General features: G+C 45.3%; 1 protein-coding gene across 1 annotated transcript; it reads right to left on the bottom strand.

The window, feature by feature from the left end:
• Window positions 1-21980: 21980 nt before the first annotated feature.
• On the bottom strand, window positions 21981-23919 carry LOC127327710 (cytochrome P450 71A22). Its single transcript, XM_051354502.2, has 2 exons — window positions 22972-23919; window positions 21981-22712 (listed from the first exon to the last, which is right to left on the bottom strand). Exons 1-2 carry the CDS (start codon window positions 23854-23856, stop codon window positions 22089-22091), a joined length of 1509 nt encoding a protein of 502 aa, XP_051210462.1. The 5' UTR covers window positions 23857-23919; the 3' UTR covers window positions 21981-22088.
• Between the last annotated feature and the right edge of the window lie 1206 nt (window positions 23920-25125).

Consider the following 25125-nt stretch of genomic DNA (forward strand, 5'->3'; position numbering starts at 1 on the left):
AACCATAATATGAACCAGGCTAGGGCTTGCCTTTGTCCCTGACCAACCGATATGGATCTTCGAAGATCACATGCTTGACTTGTTCGTTGGTGGACAGACATTGAGTTGTTGTCGTTGTCGATCTTCATCGTCCCGGGCACTTGCTCTATCGATCGCGAAGAAGCAAACACCGGAAAGGTAGAACAACAATCAACACATGGCATAATGCAATGCTCATACAAGTATGATGATATGACATGTTAATTAGGTACTGAAATAACCCTAAGACGTCATCAGTTTAACTAGGGTTCGACGGGACTAGGGTTAGTAGTTCCGGAGCCGCAGAGGGGTTGATTATGTTCCTCTAAAACAACTAGGGTTCAAAGTTGTTTATCAATGCATGATTGTGTAACCAAAATGTAGATCTCATTTTTCTGAAAATTTTGATATATTATACATATTTTTCTGATTTAAAATGAATAAGTTATGAATTTTACAAGTTTTATTCATTTTAGACCATTTCTGAAAATTCCAGAAATTATTAAAAGCCTGACAGGTTGGACCCACATGTCAGGGTTTTATTCTTTTTCTAATTATTTACGGAAATTATTAAAATTCTGACAACGGGCCCCACATGTCATGGATTTATTAATTTCTGAAAATAATAAAAATAAAAAGAGAAAGGGGCGGGCCCCACCGGAGTCCACCACGGTGGTCAACCACGGTGGCCGGCGCGCCGGTGAGCAAGCGCAGGAGGAGCTACGGGGCTCCCCTGGAGGCGCCGAGGGGCGCGCTAGGTGCGCGGCTCTGCGCTGAGCACCCTCGCGGTGGCGCCGCTCTCGTATGGCAGCCGGAGCTTGGCCGGCGACGACGACTGGCGGTGGCGGGCTCGGGCGCTCGTGGCGGCAGCTCTACAGAGGACTAGAGGAGGAGGCGAGGGCACCAGGAGGACGGCCAGCTCACCCTGAGTCTGCTGGTGAAGACGGCGCGGCCGGAGGAGGTCCGTATCGCCGGCGACGAGCCGGTTACCGGCGGTCGGAGCTCGGGAAGAAGAGGCCGATTCGCGGTGCTGGAGCCTTCCCAGCTTGCGCGCTTCAGCGAGGAGGGGCACCGCGACGTGGCGAAGAGATTGGCATGCTCGGGGGAGCTCGGAAAGGCTCCAATCGACGGTGATGGGCGCCGGCCGAGCGGCTAGGGTTTCGGCCACGCGCGCGATAGAGGGCAGGGGAGGGGAAATGGGGCGGCCTAGGGTTCACAGCGGCGGCGGAGGGCTTTATAGGCCGCCGGGGGCGGCGGCGATCATCTCCACGCGCCGGGGAATCGGGTGGCCGGAGCTCTGCCACCGAGCTGCATCGGGGGGAGGAAGAAGATGGCATTTTTGCCAATACCCCCCTGGGATTTTTCCTGGGCTGGGTTGGCTACTGCTGGGCCGGCCTGCTAGGCTCTGCGCGGAGAGAGAGGGGGAAGGAGATGGGCTGAGCCCAAAAATAGAGGGGTTCCTCTTCTCTCTTTTTCTGAATTTTGTTTTCATTTTGTTTCCAAAATTCTTTTGCAAATTTGAAATCTGTTTGAAGTTTCAAACTTTTCCGAACATAAGAAAATATCCATGGACTTCTTAATAGGGAAGTGCAAGGTAGGTTTTAGTTTGAACAATTGAAGCAATTCGAGAGAATTTGAATAAGAGAGGGATTCAAACAACACTTAGGGTTTTCAAATTCTTCCTTGATGCAATTTTCTTAGGAAAATTATGTGGATGCCATGATGCACAATCAAACCCTAATCTAGGTTTAGCTAAAATAGGGGTGTTACAGTAATTGAGTTTTGTGTTGACTTTGTTCCTGACCTTAAGCCGATTGGTCTTCCTCGATCGCGGCACGAGGGGAGACTAAGTGGAAAAGGCACGATCGGAAGGAAATCAACGATATGTATGGACGGCCATTCTCTGACTGAAGCACACCACACAGTTCTGACCAATTCCAGCTTGGTGGCTCCGTACTTTGAGAAACACAAGAATATTTTACGCTCGGACAACCCTGGGAAGCCTGAATCCTGGATTAGGAAGGCGCACATGGAGACTTTCGGCAGTTGGTTGAGAAAACATTTAATGAATGACGATCATGTTGTAGATCAGCTGTACATGTTGGCCAAGACACCATCTTCGACTATAACGACTTTCCAAGGGTACGAGATAAATGGGAATACATTTTACACGATCGCCCAAGATAAAAAGAGCACCAACCAAAACAGTGGTGTCCGCTTTGATGCAGCAACCGAGAACGGGCAAAAGGTCACATATTATGGTTACATAGAGGAGATATGGGAACTTGACTATGGACCCTCCTTTAGGGTCCCTTTGTTCCGGTGCAAATGGTTCAAGCTAACAGGAGGTGGGGTAAAGGTGGACCAGCAATACGGAATGACAATGGTGGATTTCAACAATCTTGGTTACCTTGACGAACCATTCATCCTAGCGAAAGATGCCGCTCAGGTTTTCTATGTGAAGGACATGAGTAGCAAACCGAGGAAACGGAAAGATAAGAAAACGATTAGTACATCATGCGATGATCCAAAGCGCCACATTGTTCTTTCAGGGAAAAGAAACATCGTGGGAGTGGAGGACAAGACAGACATGTCAGAAGATTATGATATGTTTGCTGAAATTCCGCCCTTCAAAGTGAACACCGACCCAAGCATTAAGTTAAATGATGAGGATGCTCCATGGATACGGCACAATCGTAAGCAAGCAGGGACACAAGGAAAGAAATGATGTGTAATAATTTATTGTACCAAACTTTGTTGAATGGATCATGTGAATTATATTACCCGTGATGTGTTTGGTGTCCATTTTCGAATGATTCATTGACTCGAGATAGCACTGATGATACATGAAATTTGGAGTGATTCAGTCATACTCCTGCCTAGGCGTATAATATGCATACTCGTAGTCTTCATAGCCGCCGCCGTTGTACTGGTAGTCGTCGCCTTCTAAGTTGCCGCCGTCGTCGTCGCTGCTGTCGTCGCTGTCGTCGGGCGGCGCTCGTGGCTCGAACTGAGGGTAGCGCAGGCGGGGGATATCGCCGGCCGTGAGGTAGTCCATGACGCTCTGCAGAGTCCGGCCTTACCACCATAGCCGATGGCCGGCCTCGTGGAAGTTCCCAGGAGGCAGACCGTCCTCCTCATACCTGGCGAGCGCCCTCTCACGCCGATTGATGAAGAAGGCGTCCCAAGTATGCTGGTTATCGGGATGCCAGCGGGGATTCATCCGCTGCTCCGGCGTGAGGTCGAGGTAGTAGTGGTTCGTGATGGCCGCCCTGCGCGCAGTACCCTGAGGGACGGGAGGGACCGGCACGCCGCCGGCGCTTAGGCTCCAGCCGGCGGGGACGCGGTAGCCCGGTGGGCAAGGGTAGTTCGAGGCGCAAAGCTCCTCGACCTGCTGGTAGGTTAGAGTGGGTGCGGTGGAAGCCATGAGAGAGTGATGAGAGATTGTAGAGATGTGATAATGCTGGCCAAGCCGGGCTACATATATGTAGTGACAAATGGCGGGAAAAATGGGAGCGGGAAGACAGGAGGCGGGAAGAAAGTGGCGGGAAGAAAGAGGCGGGAAGAAATTGGCGGGAAGAAATTGGCGGGAAGAAAAAGAGGCGGGAAGACAGGGAAGAAATGGCGGGAAGACGAGGCGGGAAGAGGGGGTCGGCGGAAAGACAGAGGCGGGAAGAAATTGGCAGGAAGAAATTGGCGGGAAGAAAAAGAGGCGGGAAGACAGGGAAGAAATGGCGGGAAGACGAGGCGGGAAGAGGGGGTCGGCGGAAAGACAGAGGAAGGAAGAGGGGGCCAACGAGAAGACAGAGGCGGCCGGGAAGAAATTTTGAATTGAATTAGTTTTATTTTTATGAATTTTTTGATAATTTGTATTTTTAAAATTTTGAATTGAATTAGTTTTATTTTTCAGAATTTTTTGATATATTATTTGAATTTTTAAGATTTTGAATTGAATTAGTTTTATTTTTCTGAATTTTTTGATATATTATTAGTATTTTTAACATTTTGAATTGAATTAGTTTTACTTTTCTTAATTTTTTGATATACTATTTGATATATTATTAGTATTTTTAACATTTTGAATTGAATTAGTTTTACTTTTCTTAATTTTTTGATATACTATTTGTATTTTAAACATTTTGAATTGAATTAGTTTTATTTTTCTGAATTTTTTGATATATTATTTGTATTTTTAACATTTTGAATTGAATTAGTTTTATTTTTCTGAATTTTTTGATATATTATTTGTATTTCTAACATTTTGAATTGAATTAGTTTTATTTTTCTGTATTTATTGATATATTATATGTATTTTATGATTTTCAAAAAAGAAAAGAATTTTCCAAAAAGACCTTTAGTCGCGGTTGGCGACCCCAACCGCGACTAAAGGTCCTTGCGCGCGGGAAATTAAAAACCCGGCGAAAAACCCTTTAGTCGCGGTTGGGGTCGCCAACCGCGACTAAGTACCCCTTTTAGTCGCGGTTGGCGACCCCAACCGCGACTAAAGGGCTGTCCCTATAAATTCTAATGCGCGCGAACGGCCGCGCCAGTCGTCTTCTCCGCCGAAACCCTGCAGCCGCGCGCCATCGCCGCCCTCGTCGTTGCCCTTGTCGCCGTCTTCGCCGTACGTCGCCGCGCCCTCGTCGTACGTCGTCGCGCCCTCGTCGCCGCCCACGCCGTGCGTCGCCGCGCCCTTGTCGTCTCCGCCGTGCGCAACCGCCGCGCGTAACAACCGTCGCGCGCCGCCGCCCTCGAGTCGTCGCCGCGCGCCGTCGCCGTGCCCGGCGACAGCCGCCGCCGTCGCCGCCACTCTAACGCGCCGCGTCGCCGGTACCGCCGTCCGGAGCCACCGGCCAGAGAGAAGGGGGCCGGGGCGACCCGCGCGCGGTGAGAGAGAGAGAGGAGAGAGAGGCTGCGCCGCCCGACCGTTTTTTTTTCTTTTTTAGTTTTTTTTCTTGTAAATATGTGTGTACTAAAATTTCACTTAAAAAGGAACTAAAATTTGACTTAAAAAACTAAATAATTGAGACTTAAAATTTACTAAATAATTGAGACTTAAAATTTTGAGACTTAAAAAACTAAAAGAAGACTTAAAATTTGAGACTTAAAATTTGAGACTTAAAAATTTGAGACTTAAAATTTGAGACTTAAAATTTGAGACTTAAAATTAACTAAATAACTTGAGACTACAATTTGACTTAAAAAACAAATAATTGAGAGTTAAAATTTAAGACTTAAAATTAACTAAATAATTTGAGACTACAATTTGACTAAATAATTTGAGACTACAATTTGACTTAAAAAACAAATAATTGAGACTTATAATTTCCCCACCGGCGCCGGCATCGCCGCGCGCGCGCCACACAGACAGGGGGAGAGGGAGGCTGGCGGCCGGCCGGGGGCGCGCGCCACACACGCACACATGCAATAGCTAGGGCGGCGCCCGCTGGCGCCCCGGCCCCTCCAATCTCTCCCGGCGCACACACGCGCTCTTCCGCGACACCCTCTCCCACCCCTTCCAGCTCGCCGGCCCCCTCCTTTTGGCACCGCCCTTTCGCCACCGCCACCGCCCCCCTTCTGCACTTAATTAATTTGTTTTGACTACATGTTTTCAGGACTGACATATGGCGGACGATAGAGCTGACCCGATTATGGAGAACTATGATCCAGACGCTGAAGACCATATTTTCGGCATCATAAACGGCGATATTCTATATGTGCCGACCGGACAAGAAGAAGATGATATATCTTCTTATCTGAACCTTGAGGGTGAAGATGAAGGGCGCCGTCAGCAAGATGATGCCGAAGAAACATCGATAAACGACGATCTTCAATTGGAAGTAGCAACCACCTCCGGCGCCGAGGTATATATATACATTGAGCCTCTGGTGATACAAACTAACTGATTTGATAAAATATGTGTGTACTAACGCGCGCGACTCTCTTTCTTATTTTAGCCCTCGGCCGGATCGTCGAAACAATCGAGTACGTCGTCAAAGCGTGGCGCAACCAAGACGATGAAACCAGGAGAAACATGCACCATCGAGGTTGTCGAGGAAGCAACCGGCAGGCCGCTGGAGCCCCGCAAGTGAAGGAGATATGCCCTAGAGGCAATAATAAAGTGGTTATTATTTATATCTTTATGTTTATGATAAATGTTTATATATCATGCTATAATTGTATTAACCGAAACATTAGTACATGTGTGATATGTAGACAACAAGAAGTCCCTAGTATGCCTCTTAAACTAGCTTGTTGATTAATGGATGATTAGTTTCATAATCATGAACATTGGATGTTATTAATAACAAGGTTATATCATTATATGAATGATGTAATGGACACACCCAATTAAGCGTAGCATAAGATCTCGTCATTAAGTTATTTGCTATAAGCTTTCGATACATAGTTACCTAGTCCTTATGACCATGAGATCATGTAAATCACTTATACCGGAAAGGTACTTTGATTACACCAAACACCACTGCGTAAATGGGTGGCTATAAAGGTGGGATTAAGTATCCGGAAAGTATGAGTTGAGGCATATGGATCAACAGTGGGATTTGTCCATCCCGATGACGGATAGATATACTCTGGGCCCTCTCGGTGGAATGTCGTCTAATGTCTTGCAAGCATATGAATGAGTTCATAAGAGACCACATACCACGGTACGAGTAAAGAGTACTTGTCAGGAGACGAGGTTGAACAAGGTATAGAGTGATACCGAAGATCAAACCTCGGACAAGTAAAATATCACGTGACAAAGGGAATTGGTATTGTATGTGAATGGTTCATTCGATCACTAAAAGTCATCGTTGAATATGTGGGAGCCATTATGGATCTCCAGATCCCGCTATTGGTTATTGGTCGGAGTGAGTACTCAACCATGTCCGCATAGTTCACGAACCGTAGGGTGACACACTTAAAGTTGGATGTTGAAATGGTAGAACTTGAATATGGAATGGAGTTCGAATATTTGTTCGGAGTCCCGGATAAGATCCCGGACATCACGAGGAGTTCCGGAATGGTCCGGAGAATAAGATTCATATATAGGATGTCATTTTATGTGAATTAAAATGTCGCGGAAGGTTCTATGGATGGTTCTAGAAAAGTCCGGAAGAAATCACCAACGAAGGTGGAGTCCAAATGGGACTCCACCTCCATGGCCGGCCAACCCTAGTGGGGGAGGAGTCCCAAGTGGACTCCCCCTTAGGGGGCCGGCCACCCCCCCATATGGGAGGTGGAACTCCCACCTCTAGTGGGAGTCCTAGCTTGGCTAGGTTTCCCCTCCATATGGAAGGTTTTTGGTTCGGGTCTTATTTGAAGACTTGGAGACCAACTCTTGGGGATCCACCTATATAATGAGGGGCCAAGGGAGGGGGCCGGCCACCCCAAGACCACAAGCTAGCCGCCCCCCTTGAAGTGGCCGGCCATCCCCTCCCAAACCCTAGCCGCCCCCTCTCCTCCATATCTCCCGTGTAGCTTTAGCGAAGCTCCGCTGGAGTTCTCCACCGCCACTGACACCACGCCGTCGTGCTGTCGGATTCAAGAGGAGCTACTACTTCCACTGCCCGCTGGAATGGGAGGTGGACGTCGTCTTCATCAACAACCGAACGTGTGACCGAGTACGGAGGTGCTGCCCGTTCGTGGCGCCGGAACCGATCGTGATCAAGATCTTCTACGCGCTTTTGCAAGCGGCAAGTGAACGTCTACCGCAGCAACAAGAGACTCCTCTTGTAGGCTTTGGAATCTCTTCAAGGGTGAGACTCGATAAACCCCTCGTTGCTACCGTCTTCTAGATTGCATCTTGGCTTGGATTGCGTGTTCGCGGTAGGAAAATTTTTGTTTTCTATGCAACGTTATCCTACAGTGGTATCAGAGCCGTGTCTATGCATAGATGGTTGCACGAGTAGAACACAATGGTTTTGTGGGCGTTGATGCTCTTGTTATCTTTAGTTTGAGTACTTTGCATCTTTGTGGCATAGTGGGATGAAGCGGCTCGGACTAACTTTACATGACCGCGTTCATGAGACTTGTTCCTCGTTCGACATGCAACTTGTATTGCATAAGAGGCTTTGCGGGTGTCTGTCTCTCCTACTATAGTGAAGATTCAATTTACTCTTCTATTGAAAACATTAGTATCAACGTTGTGGTTCATGTTCGTAGGTAGATTAGATCTCTCTCGAAAACCCTAAACCACGTAAAATATGCAAACCAAATTAGAGACGTCGAACTTGTTTTTGCAGGGTTTGGTGATGTGATATGGCCATAATGTGATGATGAATATGTATGAGATGATCATTATTGTATTGTGGCAACCGGCAGGAGCCTTATGGTTGTCTTTAAATTTCATGTTGAGTAGTATTTCAAAGTAGTTGTAATAGTTGCTACATGGAGGACAATCATGAAGACGGCGCCATTGACCTTGACGCTACGCCGACGATGATGGAGATCATGCCCGAAGATGATGGAGATCATGTCCGTGCTTTGGAGATGAAGATCAAAGGCGCAAAGACAAAAGGGCCATATCATATCACATATGAACTGCATGTGATGTTAATCCGTTTATGCATCTTATTTTGCTTAGATCGCGACGGTAGCATTATAAGATGATCCCTCACTAAAATCTCAAGATAATAAAGTGTTCATCCTTAGTAGCACCGTTACCAAGTCTTGTCGTTTCGAAGCATCTCGTGATGATCGGGTGTGATAGATTCAATAAGTACATACAACGGGTGCAAGACAGTTTTGCACATGCGGATACTAAGGTGGCCTTGACGAGCCTAGCATGTACAGACGTGGTCTCGGAACACGTGATACCGAAAGGTAGAGCATGAATCATATGGTTGATATGATGAACACTTTGAGTGTTCGCCATTGAAATCACACCTTTTCTCGTGATGATCGGGTTTAGGTGCGGTGGATTTGGTTCGTGTGATCACTAAGACAATGCGAGGGATATTGTTTTGAGTGGGAGTTCACTTAGATTTTTAATTATGTTGAATTAAAATTTGAACTCAATCTGTCATAAACTTAGTCTAAACTTTTGCAAATATATGTTGTAGACATGGCGTCCCCAATCAATTTTAATCAGTTCCTAGAGAAAGAGAAACTTAAGAGCAACGGTAGCAACTTCACCGATTTGGTTCCGTCATGTGAGGATCTTCCTCTCTGGCGGAAATCTGCAATATGTGCTTGATGCACCGCTAGGTGACCCTCCTGCAGAAACTGAAACCGATGAAGTAAAAGCTGTTTACGAGACTCGGAAAATATGGTACTCTCAAGTTCAGTGTGCCATCCTATGCAGTCTGGAATCCGATCTTCAAAAACGTTTTGAGCACCACGATCCTCATGAGTTGATGAAAGAGCTGAAAGCTATTTTTGAGACTCATGCGGCCGTGGAATGCTATGAAGCATCGAAACAATTCTTCAGCTGCATGATGGAAGAAGGCAGCTCCGTTAGTGAGCACATGCTCGCCATGACCGGGCATGCGAAGAAACTCGGTTGACTTAGGAATAGTGATTCCTAACAGATCGGGGATTAATCGTGTCCTTCAATCACCGCCACCAAGTTACAAGAACTTCGTGATGAACTACAATATGCGTAACATGAACAAGGAGTTACCTGAACTCTTTGGCATGCTAAAAGCTGCTGAGATTGAGATCAAGAAAGAGCACCAAGTGTTGATGGTCAACAAGACCACCAGTTTCAAGAAACAGGGCAAGTCTAAGGGAAAATTCAAGAAGGGTGGCAAGAAAGCTGCCACACCTCCTGTGAAACCTAAGAACGGCCCTAAGCCCGATGCTTTGAGTGCTATTCTTGCAAGGAGAAGGGACACCGGAAGCGTAATTGCTCCAAGTATCCGGCTGATCCGAAGAGCGGCCTTGTCAAGAAGAAGAAAGAAGGTATATCTGATATACATGTTATAGATGTTCATTTCTTGGTTCTCGTTCTAGTACCTAGGTATTTGATACTTGGTTCGGTTGCTCATATTTGTAACTCGAAACAGGGAACTAAAGAATAAACGACAAGCTGCTGAAAGATGAAGTGACGATGCGCGTTGGAAACGGATCCAAGGTCAATGTGATCGCAGTCGGCACACTTCCTCTACATCTACCTTCGGGATTAGTTTTAAGCCTAAATAATTGCTATTATGTACCTGCGTTGAGCATGAACATTATATCTGGATCTTGTTTAATGCAAGACGGTTATTCATTCAAGTCTGAGAATAATGGTTGTTCTATTTTTATGAATAATATCTTTTATGGTCGAGCACCACAAAAGAATGGCTTATTTACGTTAGATCTCGATAGTAGTGATACGCATATACATAACATTGATGCTAAGCGAATTAAATTGAATGATAATTCTACTTATATGTGGCACTGCTCGTCTTGGTCATATTGGAGTGAAACGCATGAAGAAACTCCATCTTGATGGATTACTTGAATCACTTGACTTTGAGTCACTTGATAGATGCGAAGCATGTCTAATGGGTAAAATGACTAAGACTCCATTTTCTGGTATGATGGAGCGAGCTACGACTTATTGGAAATCATACATACCGATGTATGCGGACCAATGAGCGTAGCATCGCGGTGGTTATCGTTATGTTCTAACCTTCACAGATGATCTGAGTAGATACGGGTATATCTATTTCATGAAACATAAATCCGAAACTTTCGAGAAGTTTAAGGAATTTCAAAGTGAAGTAGAAAATCAACGTAACAAGAAGTTTAAATTTCTACGATCTGATCGTGGAGGTGAATATCTGAGTTATGAGTTTGGCATGCATTTAAAGAAATGCGGAATACTTTCACAATTGACACCGTGGGAACACCTCAACGTAACGGTGTGTCCGAACGTCGTAATCGAACTCTCTTAGATATGGTTCATTCTATGATGTCTCTTACTGATTTGCCATTATCATTTTGGAGTTATGCATTAGAGACAGCCGCATTCACTTTAAATAGAGCACCATCAAAATCTGTAGAAACGACACCGTATGAATTATGGTTTAATAAGAAACCTAAGCTGTCGTTCCTGAAAGTTTGGGGTTGCGAAGCCTATGTAAAGAAGTTACAACCGGACAAGCTAGAACCCAAAGCGGAGAAATGCGTCTTCATAGGATACCCTAAGGAAACTATAGGGTACACTTTCTATCACAGATCCGAAGGCAAAATCTTTGTTGCTAAAAACGGAACCTTTCTTGAGAAAGAATTTCTCACTAAAGAAGTGATTTGGAAGAAAAGTAGAACTCGATGAGATTGATGAATCTATACTCGTTGATCAGAGTAGCGCGATGCGGAAGTTGTACCGCATCGCCTACACCGGCAACGAGAGGAAGCTAATGATAATGATCATGAAACTTCGAACGAGGAAACTATCGAACCTCGCGGATCGACAAGGGAACGTACCACTCTGATTGGTATGATCCTTGTCTAAATGTCATGATTGTGGATAACAATGATGAGGACCCTGCGACGTATGAAGAAGCGATGATGAGCCCAGATTCCAACAAATGGCAAGAAGCCATGAAATCCGAAATGGGATCCATGTATGATAACAAAGTATGGACTTTGGTAGACTTACCTGATAGCCGAAAGGCTGTCGAAAATAAATGGATCTTCAAGAGAAAAACAGATGCTGATGGTAATATTACTATCTATAAAGCTCGACTTGTCGCAAAGGGTTTCCGACAAATTCAAGGTGTTGACTACGATGAGACTTTCTCACCTGTAGCGAAGCTAAAATCTGTGAGGATTTTGTTAGCAATAGCTGCATTTTTCGATTATGAGATTTGGCAGATGGATGTCAAAATGGCGTTCCTTAATGGAGACATTGAGGAAGAGTTGTATATGGTACAACCCAAAGGTTTTGTCGATCCTAAAAATGCTGACAAAGTATGCAAACTTCGGCGTTCAATCTATGGACTGAAGCAAGCATCGAGAAGTTGGAACCGACGCTTTGATAAGGTGATCAAAGACTTCGGGTTTATACAGTGTCATGGAGAGGCCTGTATTTACAAGAAAGTGAGTGGGAGCTCTGTAGCATTCCTGATATTATATGTAGATGACATATTATTAATCGGGAATGATATAGAACTATTAAGCAGTGTTAAAGGTTATTTGAATAATAGTTTTTCAATGAAAGACCTTGGTGAAGCATCATATATATTAGGCATAAAGATCTATAGAGATAGATCAAGACGCCTAATAGGGCTATCACAGAGTACATATCTGGACAAGATTCTAAAGAAGTTTAGAATGGACGAAAGTAAGAAAGGGTTCTTACCTATGTTACCAGTCAAAGTCTTGAGTAAGACTCAAGGACCGGCTACGGCAGAAGAAAGAGAAAGGATGAGTAAAATCCCCTATGCCTCGGTAGTAGGATCTATCATGTATGCCATGCTATGTACTAGACCGGATATAGCACATGCTGTTAGTTTTACTAGCAGATATCAAAGTGATCCAGGAATGGAACACTGGACAGCGGTCAAGAATATCCTGAAGTACTTGAAAAGAACTAAGGATATGTTTCTTTGTTATGGAGGTGACCAAGAGCTCGTTGTAAATGGTTACACCGATGCAAGTTGGAACACCGATCCCGATGACTCTAAGTCACAACTGGGTACGTGTTTATATTGAATGGTGCTGCGAAGTCGGGCAAGCTCGAAACAAAGTGCACGGTGGCGAAGTCTTCAACTGAATCAGAATACATAGCGGCTTTGGAGGCTTCATCGGAAGCGGTATGGATGAAGAGGTTCATTGTAGAGCTCGGTGTGGTTCCTAGTGCATTGGACCCATTAATCATTTACTGTGATAACATGGGTGCCATCGCCAATGCACAAGAGCCAAGGTCACACAAGAGGCTGAAGCATATCAAGCTGCGTTGCCACTCGATTCGCGAGTATATCGAAGATGGAGAAGTAAAGATTTGCAAAGTACACACTGATCTGAATGTAGCAGATCCGTTGACTAAAGCTCTCCCTAGGGCAAAGCATGACCAACACCAGAATGCCATGGGTGTTAGGTATATTACAATGTAATCTAGACTATTGACTCTAGTGCAAGTGGGAGACTGAAGGAGATATGCCCTAGAGGCAATAATAAAGTGGTTATTATCTATATCTTTATGTTTATGATAAATGTTTATATATCATGCTATAATTGTATTAACCGAAACATTAGTACATGTGTGATATGTAGACAACAAGAAGTCCCTAGTATGCCTCTTAAACTAGCTTGTTGATTAATGGATGATTAGTTTCATAATCATGAACATTGGATGTTATTAATAACAAGGTTATATCATTATATGAATGATGTAATGGACACACCCAATTAAGCGTAGCATAAGATCTCGTCATTAAGTTATTTGCTATAAGCTTTCGATACATAGTTACCTAGTCCTTATGACCATGAGATCATGTAAATCACTTATACCGGAAAGGTACTTTGATTACACCAAACACCACTGCGTAAATGGGTGGCTATAAAGGTGGGATTAAGTATCCGGAAAGTATGAGTTGAGGCATATGGATCAACAGTGGGATTTGTCCATCCCGATGACGGATAGATATACTCTGGGCCCTCTCGGTGGAATGTCGTCTAATGTATTGCAAGCATATGAATGAGTTCATAAGAGACCACATACCACGGTACGAGTAAAGAGTACTTGTCAGGAGACGAGGTTGAACAAGGTATAGAGTGATACCGAAGATCAAACCTCGGACAAGTAAAATATCGCGTGACAAAGGGAATTGGTATTGTATGTGAATGGTTCATTCGATCACTAAAAGTCATCGTTGAATATGTGGGAGCCATTACGGATCTCCAGATCCCGCTATTGGTTATTGGTCGGAGTGAGTACTCAACCATGTCCGCATAGTTCACGAACCGTAGGGTGACACACTTAAAGTTGGATGTTGAAATGGTAGAACTTGAATATGGAATGGAGTTCGAATATTTGTTCGGAGTCCCGGATAAGATCCCGGACATCACGAGGAGTTCCGGAATGGTCCGGAGAATAAGATTCATATATAGGATGTCATTTTATGTGAATTAAAATGTCGCGGAAGGTTCTATGGAAGGTTCTAGAAGGTTCTAGAAAAGTCCGGAAGAAATCACCAAGGAAGGTGGAGTCCACATGGGACTCCACCTCCATGGCCGGCCAACCCTAGTGGGGGAGGAGTCCCAAGTGGACTCCCCCTTAGGGGGCCGACCACCCCCCCATATGGGAGGTGGAACTCCCACCTCTAGTGGGAGTCCTAGCTTGGCTAGGTTTCCCCTCCATATGGAAGGTTTTTGGTTCGGGTCTTATTCGAAGACTTGGAGACCAACTCTTGGGGATCCACCTATATAATGAGGGGCCAAGGGAGGGGGCCGGCCACCCCAAGACCACAAGCTGGCCGCCCCCCTTGAAGTGGCCGGCCACCCCCTCCCAAACCCTAGCCGCCCCCTCTCCTCCATATCTCCCGTGTAGCTTTAGCGAAGCTCCGCCGGAGTTCTCCACCGCCACCGACACCACGCCGTCGTGCTGTCGGATTCAAGAGGAGCTACTACTTCTGCTGCCCGCTGGAACGGGAGGTGGACGTCGTCTTCATCAACAACCGAACGTGTGACCGAGTACGGAGGTGCTGCCCGTTCGTGGCGCCGGAACCGATCGTGATCAAGATCTTCTACGCGCTTTTGCAAGCGGCAAGTGAACGTCTACCGCAGCAACAAGAGCCTCCTCTTGTAGGCTTTGGAATCTCTTCAAGGGTGAGACTCGATAAACCCCTCGTTGCTACCGTCTTCTAGATTGCATCTTGGCTTGGATTGCGTGTTCGCGGTAGGAAATTTTTTGTTTTCTATGCAACGTTATCCTACAGCAAGAACGCCACCAAGTTTATCAGCCAATGCGGAGCCGTTGTTAGAGACAATGTCTCGATCACCGTCCAGGAGTGGAATCAGCCAAAGAAGGCACGTCTTGGTTTCACTTTTGTCGATAAGAGAACAAAAAAAGATTGCTTCAACAAGCTTATGGAACATTTCGTTCTACCTCCGGAATACCACAAATACGATGAGGAGGGTAACAAGATTGAGGATAACAAGGAGTGGAGGAGGCTAGTCAAACAGTTCGCTCTTCATAAGATGTCCGACGCATTCCGGAAATACAAGCAAAATCTAGCCCATGACTTTGTCAAGCAGAACAAGACTCCGGATTTCAAAGGACAATATGAGAAACTGCAACATGATTGGCCAGAATTTGTGAAGCAAAAGAAATCGGAGCAGTTCCTTCAAATATCGAAAAAAATAAGGAAAATGCGGCTAAGAAGGAGTACAATCATATTATGGGGCCATGAGGGTATCGCCTTTGGGTGCCTAGGTGGGAGAAGATGGAGAACGAGCTGAGGGCGCGAGGAATCCGTCCAGGTACGGAGGGATGGGACCCAAGGGCCAAAAGCTGGTGGTACGGGCATGGGGGATCGCTGAACCCGGAGACAGGGGAGTGTGTTTACCAGGGCAAAATAATTAAACCCACCCAAAAGCTTATTGAGGCAATGAGGGATGCTCAAGAGGGGAGGATCAAGTTCAACAGAGAGAACGACGCCCTGACAAAAGCCCTCGGGAATCCTGAACACGGAGGACGTGTACGAGGCATGGGGCACATTCCGTGGAAAGTAGGGTTCCCCCAGAACGATGACCCGTACAGTTACAAAAGCCGTAAGAGAAAGATGGATCGGGAAGCAGATGTTGTGGCGCGGTTGGCATCGGAAATGGATGTGATGAAGAAAACCGTGAGTGTACTAGTAGCCGAAAGAGATGCAGCTCGGGCGCAGCATGAAGATCATCCATTGGATCTCGGAAGCCAGCAGCAGAGAAGCAGCGTGGCTTCCACGGAGGCCCCACCGGCTGGTGCACCGACGATCGAAATTACTGCACCGGAGCCTCTGGTGGTCAAAATTACTGCACCGGAGCCTCCTCGCTACCCCGTGGACGATATAAAGGAGATGAAAGCATGTCATCTGTATTATCCTATCGGGAACATGTCCATGAAGGTAGCCATCGGCAGTGCTTTACCACCTGGAGCACTCCACCACAACAACCCCATTCAAGATGGCTATGCTCGTGTCACGGTGGAGGACATAGTCCAAGGGTTTGAGGACCTGGACATTGACATTGCTACACCTGAAGGGGCGACAAGACTTGGAGATGTCAAGCGCCAGTTCATTCTATGGCAAAAGAACTTTATCAAGTTTCCAGGCGAGGCGCCAACAAGTCCACCTCCCTACGGTGGTGGTGGTGGCGGCGGTGGCGGTGGTGGTGGTGGTGCTTCACCTACACCTCCTTCACGTCAGCCGACGCCGCCCCCCAATTCACCTCCGGCGGGTAAGCAGCCGCCGCCCCCTAGTCCGCCCCGGGCGGGTGCGCACGCCGCCCCCAATCCACCTCCGGCGAAGAAGCGAAACGACGATCCTGGATTATTAACCCGGACCCTTATGTACCTAAGATAACAAAGGTACCGGAGCCATCACTGAAGCCTCTCCCCACGAGGCCTTGGGAACGTAGTGCCGAGGAAGTCGAGGCGGCCGCGACTGCTGAATATAAGAAATGGAAGGTGGACTGCAAGAAGAAAAGAGAGCCCGAGCCCAAGCCAGTATTTTCTGATGAGCAAAAGAAGTGGGCTAAGTCATTTTTGAACACACCGTCCCAAGCCGCGAAGAATCTGCCTGACGACTATGCACGTGAACTAAAGAAGCAGGCACGCATGTTCAAGGAGAAGAAAGAGGAGGCCGAGAAAGCGGAATTACAAAGTGCACAAAGCGGGAAACGAGTTGCCCAGCTCAGGGAACAAAGTAAACAATCGATTGCCCCGCTTATAGTGACAGCCGCCGGTCCGGATGCCCCCGATATCATAGAAGCTGCGGCAGCACAGGGGTTGACTGTAACGAGTGCCAGAAAACAAGCGGCCAACTTAGGTATCACTCTTCGTGAACTGTTAGGCCTTGATGAGGCGTCAGTGAAGGAGGTAGTACTTACATATGTGAAGAATGGGCCTCTCGTCGAGCCTGCGCAGGAAGAGGATCTACCTCCACAAATGAAAGGTCTGCTGAACTGGTACAAGGGTTACATAAAAATAAAAACGCCAAAGATTATATTTATGCGGAAGTTGGATATGAGCATCACTTCAAACATTACTCTGTACAAATTCATCTGAGTGAATTGTTCCAGCTTTTCAATCTGCGCGAGCTCGACAAATCTATCATCAGTTGCTACGTTCTGTAAGTGATTTATTTCTACCCCATCTCGTTCCTATTGCCTGCACTATATATATATGTCCTAACTATATTGTTGTGTCCGCTATTATACATGCAGATTGAAGATTAAGGAATGCAGAGTAAGGAACATCCATGATGTTGGGTTCATTGACCCACACATCGTTAATGGATATACGTTACAACATCACCCCGCCGACGTGGAGGAAGACCTGTGGCGGTTTCTTGATAAGCAGGAACTCAAAAGTGATATTCTATTTCCTTACCATTTTGGGTGAGTGTTTATGTCTTGAGCACATTCTCTTTTGTTTACTCCATGCATGATATGTGGCCGGCTAATCGATGAGTTATGCATGACGTACTGTGCATGTATCGTGTCCGCAGGTTCCACTGGATTCTGCTAGTAATTAAAGTTGACAAATCAGAATGTCTCGTCCACGACTCTCTGAATATGGATAAGGCGCTTTGGGCCGACATGAGACAAATGATTCAAAAGTAATTGTTTTCATTCATTTGCGCTCTATATCGATCGGCCTATTTCGTTCATTTCCTAATTAAGCTTCAAGTAATTAACTAATAACTCTCTTGTTCATTTAATTTTCTTTGCCTCGTAGGGTTTGGAGACGGTTCTCAGATAAAAAGGTCGGTGAATTCAAAAAAGAGCTACATTTCATGCGGTCAAAGGCTAAGAATGGTGGCGATATTCAGCCACCGGGAACCAATCTGTGTGGATACTATGTCTGTGAGATGATCCGGAGATACACCTCTGAGCGCGTTCCGAGTGATCTCAATGCTCAGAGGAATAACCTCCGGATGATGCTTAGTCCAGAAGCTCGCTTCCGACCACTTCAAGAGGAACTAGCTGGATGGTTCAGGAGGGAAGTCCTCCATCCTAAAGGAGAACACCATTGCGAGGACGTAGAACTATACATGCATTAAATTATGTATGGAAACTTGTTCAAACTTGTATATGGTCATCCGATGATATTGAATATATATTATATATTCCTCTTGAATTCTTTTTGGTTCTAATTTCAAATTTGTTTGAAATTGTACATTCATATGCATGTATATATGTAGTACCGTAGAATATGTGAAACTCCTTCAAAATTACAATAAAGCACAAAAGAAATAAAACAATACAAATTAAACAGAAAACATGTTTAGGGGGGGGGGGGGGCAGGTTTAGGGGGGCCTAAAACCCTAAACCTGCGGCGGCCTTTAGTCGCGGTTGGCCAGAAGAACCGCGACTAAAGGTCCTCCGCCCTGACGGTCGCCTGGCGCCCACGTGGACGGGCCTTTAGTCGCGGTTCGTAAGCAACCGCGACTAAAGGGGGGGCCCTTTAGTCGCGCTAATTTGGTCGCGGTTGCGCAACCGCGACTAATGGCAGTTGCGAACCGCGACCAAAGGCCTTTTTTCCACCAGTGACATGAACGTGTACGTTGCTATAAATCATGAAATAACGACGCGTAAACATATCATACTAACATTTTTTATATATTAGTGACATTCTTATTCAGAAATAGTCGTCGGATCTAGTCTTTAGCTAACGTTTCGTACTTGATATGAACGTCCCCGCTATGTCGCTAGAAATACCCATCACTAGTGAATGAACTATTGACGGTGAATGGCCATCAAATTGGTTGTCACTACTAAACATAACTGGAGACCTCAAAGCACCAATCATAGGTGACTCCTTACCAGTGACGAATGATTGGTGTGCAACAGCTATCCCGTGTGTCGTTAGCATTATGGACCCGTCACAAGCAAGCAATTTTTCCAGTAGTGGGCAGACACACCCACACATGAAAGTGTAGCTGTGTACTTCACCAAATATCAAAACATCAGGCTGACAAATATCCAGGTCATCATGCCATGGAAGATCTAAGTCGTCGAGCAAGGATAGACACATACATCACAGTTACGCCTAGCCTCCAGAGTTGCTTCTCACCTGGATCGGTAAGTTTGGTAACCTCCCTTGGTCCCATACTATAAAATATTATTACGGTCAATATATCCACTTAATAATTGTAACAACATATTATATTACAAATATTCAAGTCATCATGCCAAGGAAGATCCAAGTTATCAAGCAAAAATAGAGACGTGGACATCCAAGTTATGCCCAACTTTCAAGAGTTGCTTCACCTGAATCATCAAGTTTGGAAACTACTCCGCTTTGTTCCATAATATGAAATATTATTAACACCAATATGTCAATATATTGATTGCTATAACATCTTATATTATGGGAATGAGGGGAACTAGACTCACATATGCCATATACAATTGGCATGAGTCACTACCTTTATTTGAGAAACAATGACAACTTCAAACTAACGAGGGAATACCTAATTGGATAGGATCAATGAAGCGAGTCAAAACACAAGACCACGGTAGCGAGAGATTAATGATGGCAATGGAGCGGGTTTGGACGGATATAAACCCGATCCATGCACATATCCATCAGTCTTGTTGTGCCCCGCCCACGAAAGTATCCGTGGACATGGGTCACTCCAAATCCAAACCCGCCGGATATCCGGATACCCATAGATATCCATGTGTTTACACACCAACACATCAATATTTGAGCGTAACACAAGCATTTCGAAAATATTTGAGTAATATCAACAATAATTATGAGGGCAATGCATAGAAATATCAAAGAAAAATAAGGATTAGGGTAATTGGGGTTAGAAAATATGGTCCTTTGGTTATTTGGGCCTCAAGAGAGGGCCAGCTAGGCCTATGTAAAATTCTATGTCTCACTAACATGTGGATCCCACATGTTAGATGGATACCTATTGGATATCCATGGGGAAAACCCTCTACATGTGCCCGCCCCATTAATTATTGGATATCCACCCCATGAAATCCGTGGGCACAATCGGCCCTCCATACTTGTGCTTGGTGGATCGAATATCCGAGGATATCCGGATCCGTGCTTAAAATTTCCATCCTTACGAGAGATGCACTCATGGGCGCCCCTTGATGGGCTTACCCAAAAATGAGGTGAGCCGACATGGGTGCTCAATTCAGACGATCGGATATCATAGTGGAGCATAAGTTGGTGACATGATGGCGTTGTTGTCGACTGGAATCGTGGCTGACTTGGTCCTATCATGTAAACCAAAAAGGCAAGTTGCTTATATAAGGCTTGGCGAGGTAGATACCCTAGATTATGTTACCTTCATTCCCCATAGCTCTCGGCTTACTCTCCATCTATGGTGACTTGTAAACAAATATATCAATACATATCTAGCAGGAAGTAGGTCTTTAACTTCACCATGGGTGGCCGAACCTGGGTACATCATGTGTGTGCCAATCCTTTCCAGGAGATCCAATATTGTCATTGCCTTCCACCTCTTTCAAGATACCGTATGTAGCATCTGGTTCGACAATACCTCGACACAAACCGATCTTCAGAATATGCCATGGTATGCAAGTGATAACACAAACACCAATAAAGTCATGCCAAGAATATAGCGATATGGTCAAATAACTACATATATGCTACTGAATATATTTCAGAATTATTCTAGGATTTGCATAGAAGTAAAGATACAACTTCAAGACAATCCCAGTTGAAGGCTTGTACATAAATCAACACTTGACAAGAATAAGACTACACTATCAACTATATCCTTGACCCCATTTCTTATCTGCACGTATTAAGATTTTCATTTGTACCTTTCTACTCCGTAAATAAAATTTGAAGAAATATCGTTAGAAATATTTGTTGCATCCAGATAATTTACATATTGTGGCATATCTACATTTCTAAAATGGCTAACATAACAAGGTTTTGGCTCCCGATATGTTTTTTTTCTGGGGGGTCTTGGGATTCCCGGTTACTGCGGTAATCGAGAAATCGTGAACATTCCTGAGAATATTTAAATACAAGCTTATTAGGGTTTTTACGGTCTAACATGAGACAATGTTTCCTACTAGTGTAGCGGTATGCCATCCAGTCATGTATCGCATACCAGGTCACCAGTTAGAACATTGGTGTCCACAATTTTTGCATATTTCTGGAGAGCTCAAAATAAAGGACACGGACAGGGAACTCTAACCCTGATATTTTGGAGAGAACTCCAAATAGCAAACGCCATGCTACATCTTCAGACTGTATATCCTATAACACTACATACTATTTAGCTTGATTTTGGCTGCTCAAATTCAAAAAAAATTAAAAAGGGATTGTTTGAGCGGTAAGCACATTTACCGGGGTGTTTGTGAAACTTTTACCGGTCGGTAACCGGATTTACCGACTTGTAAGAAAACCTTACCAATTTTCACGCCTTTTATTTGGAAAACAGGAAAACCCCATATAATGCATAAAGTAGCTCTCGTTATAAGATAAGTTGCCATAAATTATCCACGCATAAATGAAGGACAATACACGTCAAAGCAAAAGAAGCTACTATTAAAAGAAGGAATGAAAACATTCAACAACAAACAGTAAGAGAAGCACGACTCTACATGAATCAATCAAGACAAAAGAGAGAGAGATGCTATACTACACAAAGAATGAAACAAATTGAACGATTAAACATATTTGACACATGTGAGAAGAGATGAGACCGAGAATGAACTTCGATGAAACACTAGCAGCACACACCATCTGAAAGTTCTAGACCTTCAGGTAGAATGATATGGAAATTATGTAAGACAACATACAGATGCAGACATTGCAATGCAATAGTAAGTTACCAAAAGGATTTAGTTCTCATAAAAGGTGAAATCGTCTTATTTCGGAATTTAGTACAAACAACGTTTGCTACAAGAGAATTAATTAATATACCTAGCTACTCCATATCATTACATGCCTTCTTACAAGGTGTTACGCCTAGAATCAAGGATGACTTAAGGCCATGTGAAATCTCACTAGACTCAATGACCTCAAACGACTCAGGATCCTGGCCGTCCGGCAGCTCCCAATCGAAATGGTACATCATGTTGGCCAGTGTGAACTCCATAAGGCGCATCGCAAAGGTAATGCCAGGGCATCCTCTCCTCCCTGCGCTGAACGGTAGAAACCTGGTGTCCTTTCCGCTGTAGTCAAAGGCCTTGCCTAGGAACCTCTCTGGACGGAACTCCTCGGCGTTCTCCCACGACTCACTATCCCTCCCAATTGCCCACGCATTGATTATGACCCAGGTCTTTGCCGGAATATCATAGCCATGTAGCCGAGTGTTCTGGATTGTTTCGTGTTTAATGAGGACCGGCAGTAGTCGCAGTGATTCTGTAATGGCCGCGTGTAGAAAGCTCATCTTCTCCAGCTCCTCCTCAAGGACTCCTCCATGTGTACCGGCAGCAACTTGTCTGACCTCTGATTGCACCTTCGCCATTTCTCTTGGATTCTTCATAAGCTGGGCCATCGTCCATTCTATCGCCTTGTAGATCGTGCCGGGGCCTGCTATGAACATGTCCTGCAATTCAAAGAAAGATAAGAATGTTGTGGACATGGTTGTTGATAATTGCTAGTGGTCGTGATGCAATCTACCAATTCTCGGGCTGTGTCTACAAATATCTCAGTCAGCTACTGGTAGCAGCCAACCAGATCAAGAGTTTCTTATTCTTTTGCATTCGCGGGATCATGAACTCTTATATGAGATTCTCCGCCGTGACTCCAAAAATAGTTGGCTTTTCCATGAAAAGAAAAAAACGTTGCTGTCATAGAAAACTTACCAAAATGAGTGCCTTGGCCTCAATCCTGTCCAGATCGCCATCTTTGATGATTGAGAGCAAGTCGTCCACGAGGTCATGAATCTCACCCTCGCCATCTGCTCGGCTCCTCTCATGCTCTCTAAGCACACCTTCGAGAATACCGTCGAGCTTAGCCGCCATCTTCTTCACCTTTGCGTCGAGCCCCGTCGCCCAGTCCAACCACCATAGGCGCGGGAACAGGTCACTCGCCGCCGTTATATGGATCACTTGTGAGAGCTCCTTCATCACGTCGCTGAAAATTTCCGGATCCACACCACGGAGTTTGTTCCCGAAAGCTGTTTTCAAGATTACGGTGTTGGTTAGGCTGGCGATGAGCTCGGTCAGATTGACGACTCCTCTGTCTTTCCCAGCTTCACGGATCTGTTGCACGAAGCATGCGACCTCCTGCACCCGTAGTGCCCGAAAGGAGTCGACGCTCTTCACGCTGAACATGTGCACGACGGCGATGCGCCGTGACTGGCGCCACTGCTCGCCGTAGGGGCTGAAGGCGATGTCCCGGCAGCCATAAAGCGTGCCGCGGACCGTGTATTTCGGTGTCCGGCTGCAGAAGACCTTGTCCTGGGTCCTCAGCACGGTCTCAGCAACGGACGCCGACGATACCACGATTGTCGGCATGGAGCCCAGGCGGAGGAGGAACACCGGGCCGTGGCGCTGCGCGAGAGCTTGCAGCCTGCGGTGGAGGTAGCCCTGGCCGAGCTGGTGTAGGTTGCCGATGATGGGCAGCCCCCGTGGCGACGGTGGGAGGCGGCCCTTGCGGCCTGACGAGAAGCTTCTAACGATGACGAGGCAGGATACCACGAGGACGAGAGAGAGGACTACGGTAGAATCAAGCTGAAGAGAATCCATAGCAGAACGGAGAGCTATCGCTGAACAGAAGGAACTTTGGCAGGGGTTTCGGTCCCGTCTACTACTCTGTTCACATAACTTTCTCCAAGGACAAAAGCTCCATTTTATCGCCGCTCTGGCCTCCTGCACACATGACCACGTCCACGTGGTTGTCTCATTGCAGAAGTAATGCTTTTTCTGAGGGTGCTCCGGAACTAATGTTTCATGGACAAATTAGTTTTGGCTGTGCCTGGCTAGGTCTGTAGATAGACATTCGAGATTTGTCGTCTAAATCTAGATGTATCTTATACATACTAAATGTTTAGATACATTTAGATTTAGATAATCACAGATATTAATACATTAATTTACAGACAGAGGGAGTATCAAATTTCCTTTATAGCCACGAAGAGCTACTCATTTTGTTGTTTTTCAATTCAACGATCCCCAGCTGTCCGCGCCTGCCGCCGTTGGTGCCTCTCGCTACACGGAAAATCACCCAGCACCGCACACTCCCGCTCTGGCGCGCGCATCCCCCAGCCGAGCCGCAGCAGCATAGCTGGCTGATTTTGCATGCGTGTGCTGAATGAGATAAGAGCATCTCCACATCTGATCCTAAATACTAGCCAGCAATACACGTATTAGGATCGCCAGGAGCAAATGCCGGTAAAAAAAATTATATTGTTTATACTAACTAGCATAGTGGGCCTCGCAATGAGAGGGCATCATCTTGATGTGTTCGAGAAATACATTCACAGTTTCATATACTTTTGCAATATGTCAATATAAAAATATGGTTATACAGTCCTAGCACATGAGTTTAGAGTCCTTGATATTCCCTTCAATAGATGAATGCAATAACAAAAGGCGTGTGTGTGCGCCACAAAATACACAATGAATTAGTTATTGCTACATCATAAAGCTGTCGCTTTGACCTTGTTTTTGATATGATTATATTTTAATGATTAATAAACTGAATTATGGAAAACAATTAAATAAAATCTCTAAAGTTGTTTATATTTACTCATTGAGGGCTACTTAGAGTTGAAGATATGGAAGTGATTGTCTGAGTGCTTGGAATAAGAAAATTCTTCATGCAAGTGCAAACCTCCTGATCAGCAGTCAAGATGACGATAGCACGCCTACGTGTGAGGCTCCAGTGAAAACAGATAGAATTTATATTTACTCGAGTCAAACCAAAATATTTTTATGTTAAGAGATATGGATCATGTCGCCATAGAGTCTTAAATCCACAAAAAGTACTCTCATTTCCAATTTTATTTTCCGCCC

This window comes from Lolium perenne, chromosome 1 (genome assembly GCF_019359855.2).
Source record: "Lolium perenne isolate Kyuss_39 chromosome 1, Kyuss_2.0, whole genome shotgun sequence".
In the NCBI taxonomy this organism is placed as follows: domain Eukaryota; kingdom Viridiplantae; phylum Streptophyta; class Magnoliopsida; order Poales; family Poaceae; genus Lolium; species Lolium perenne.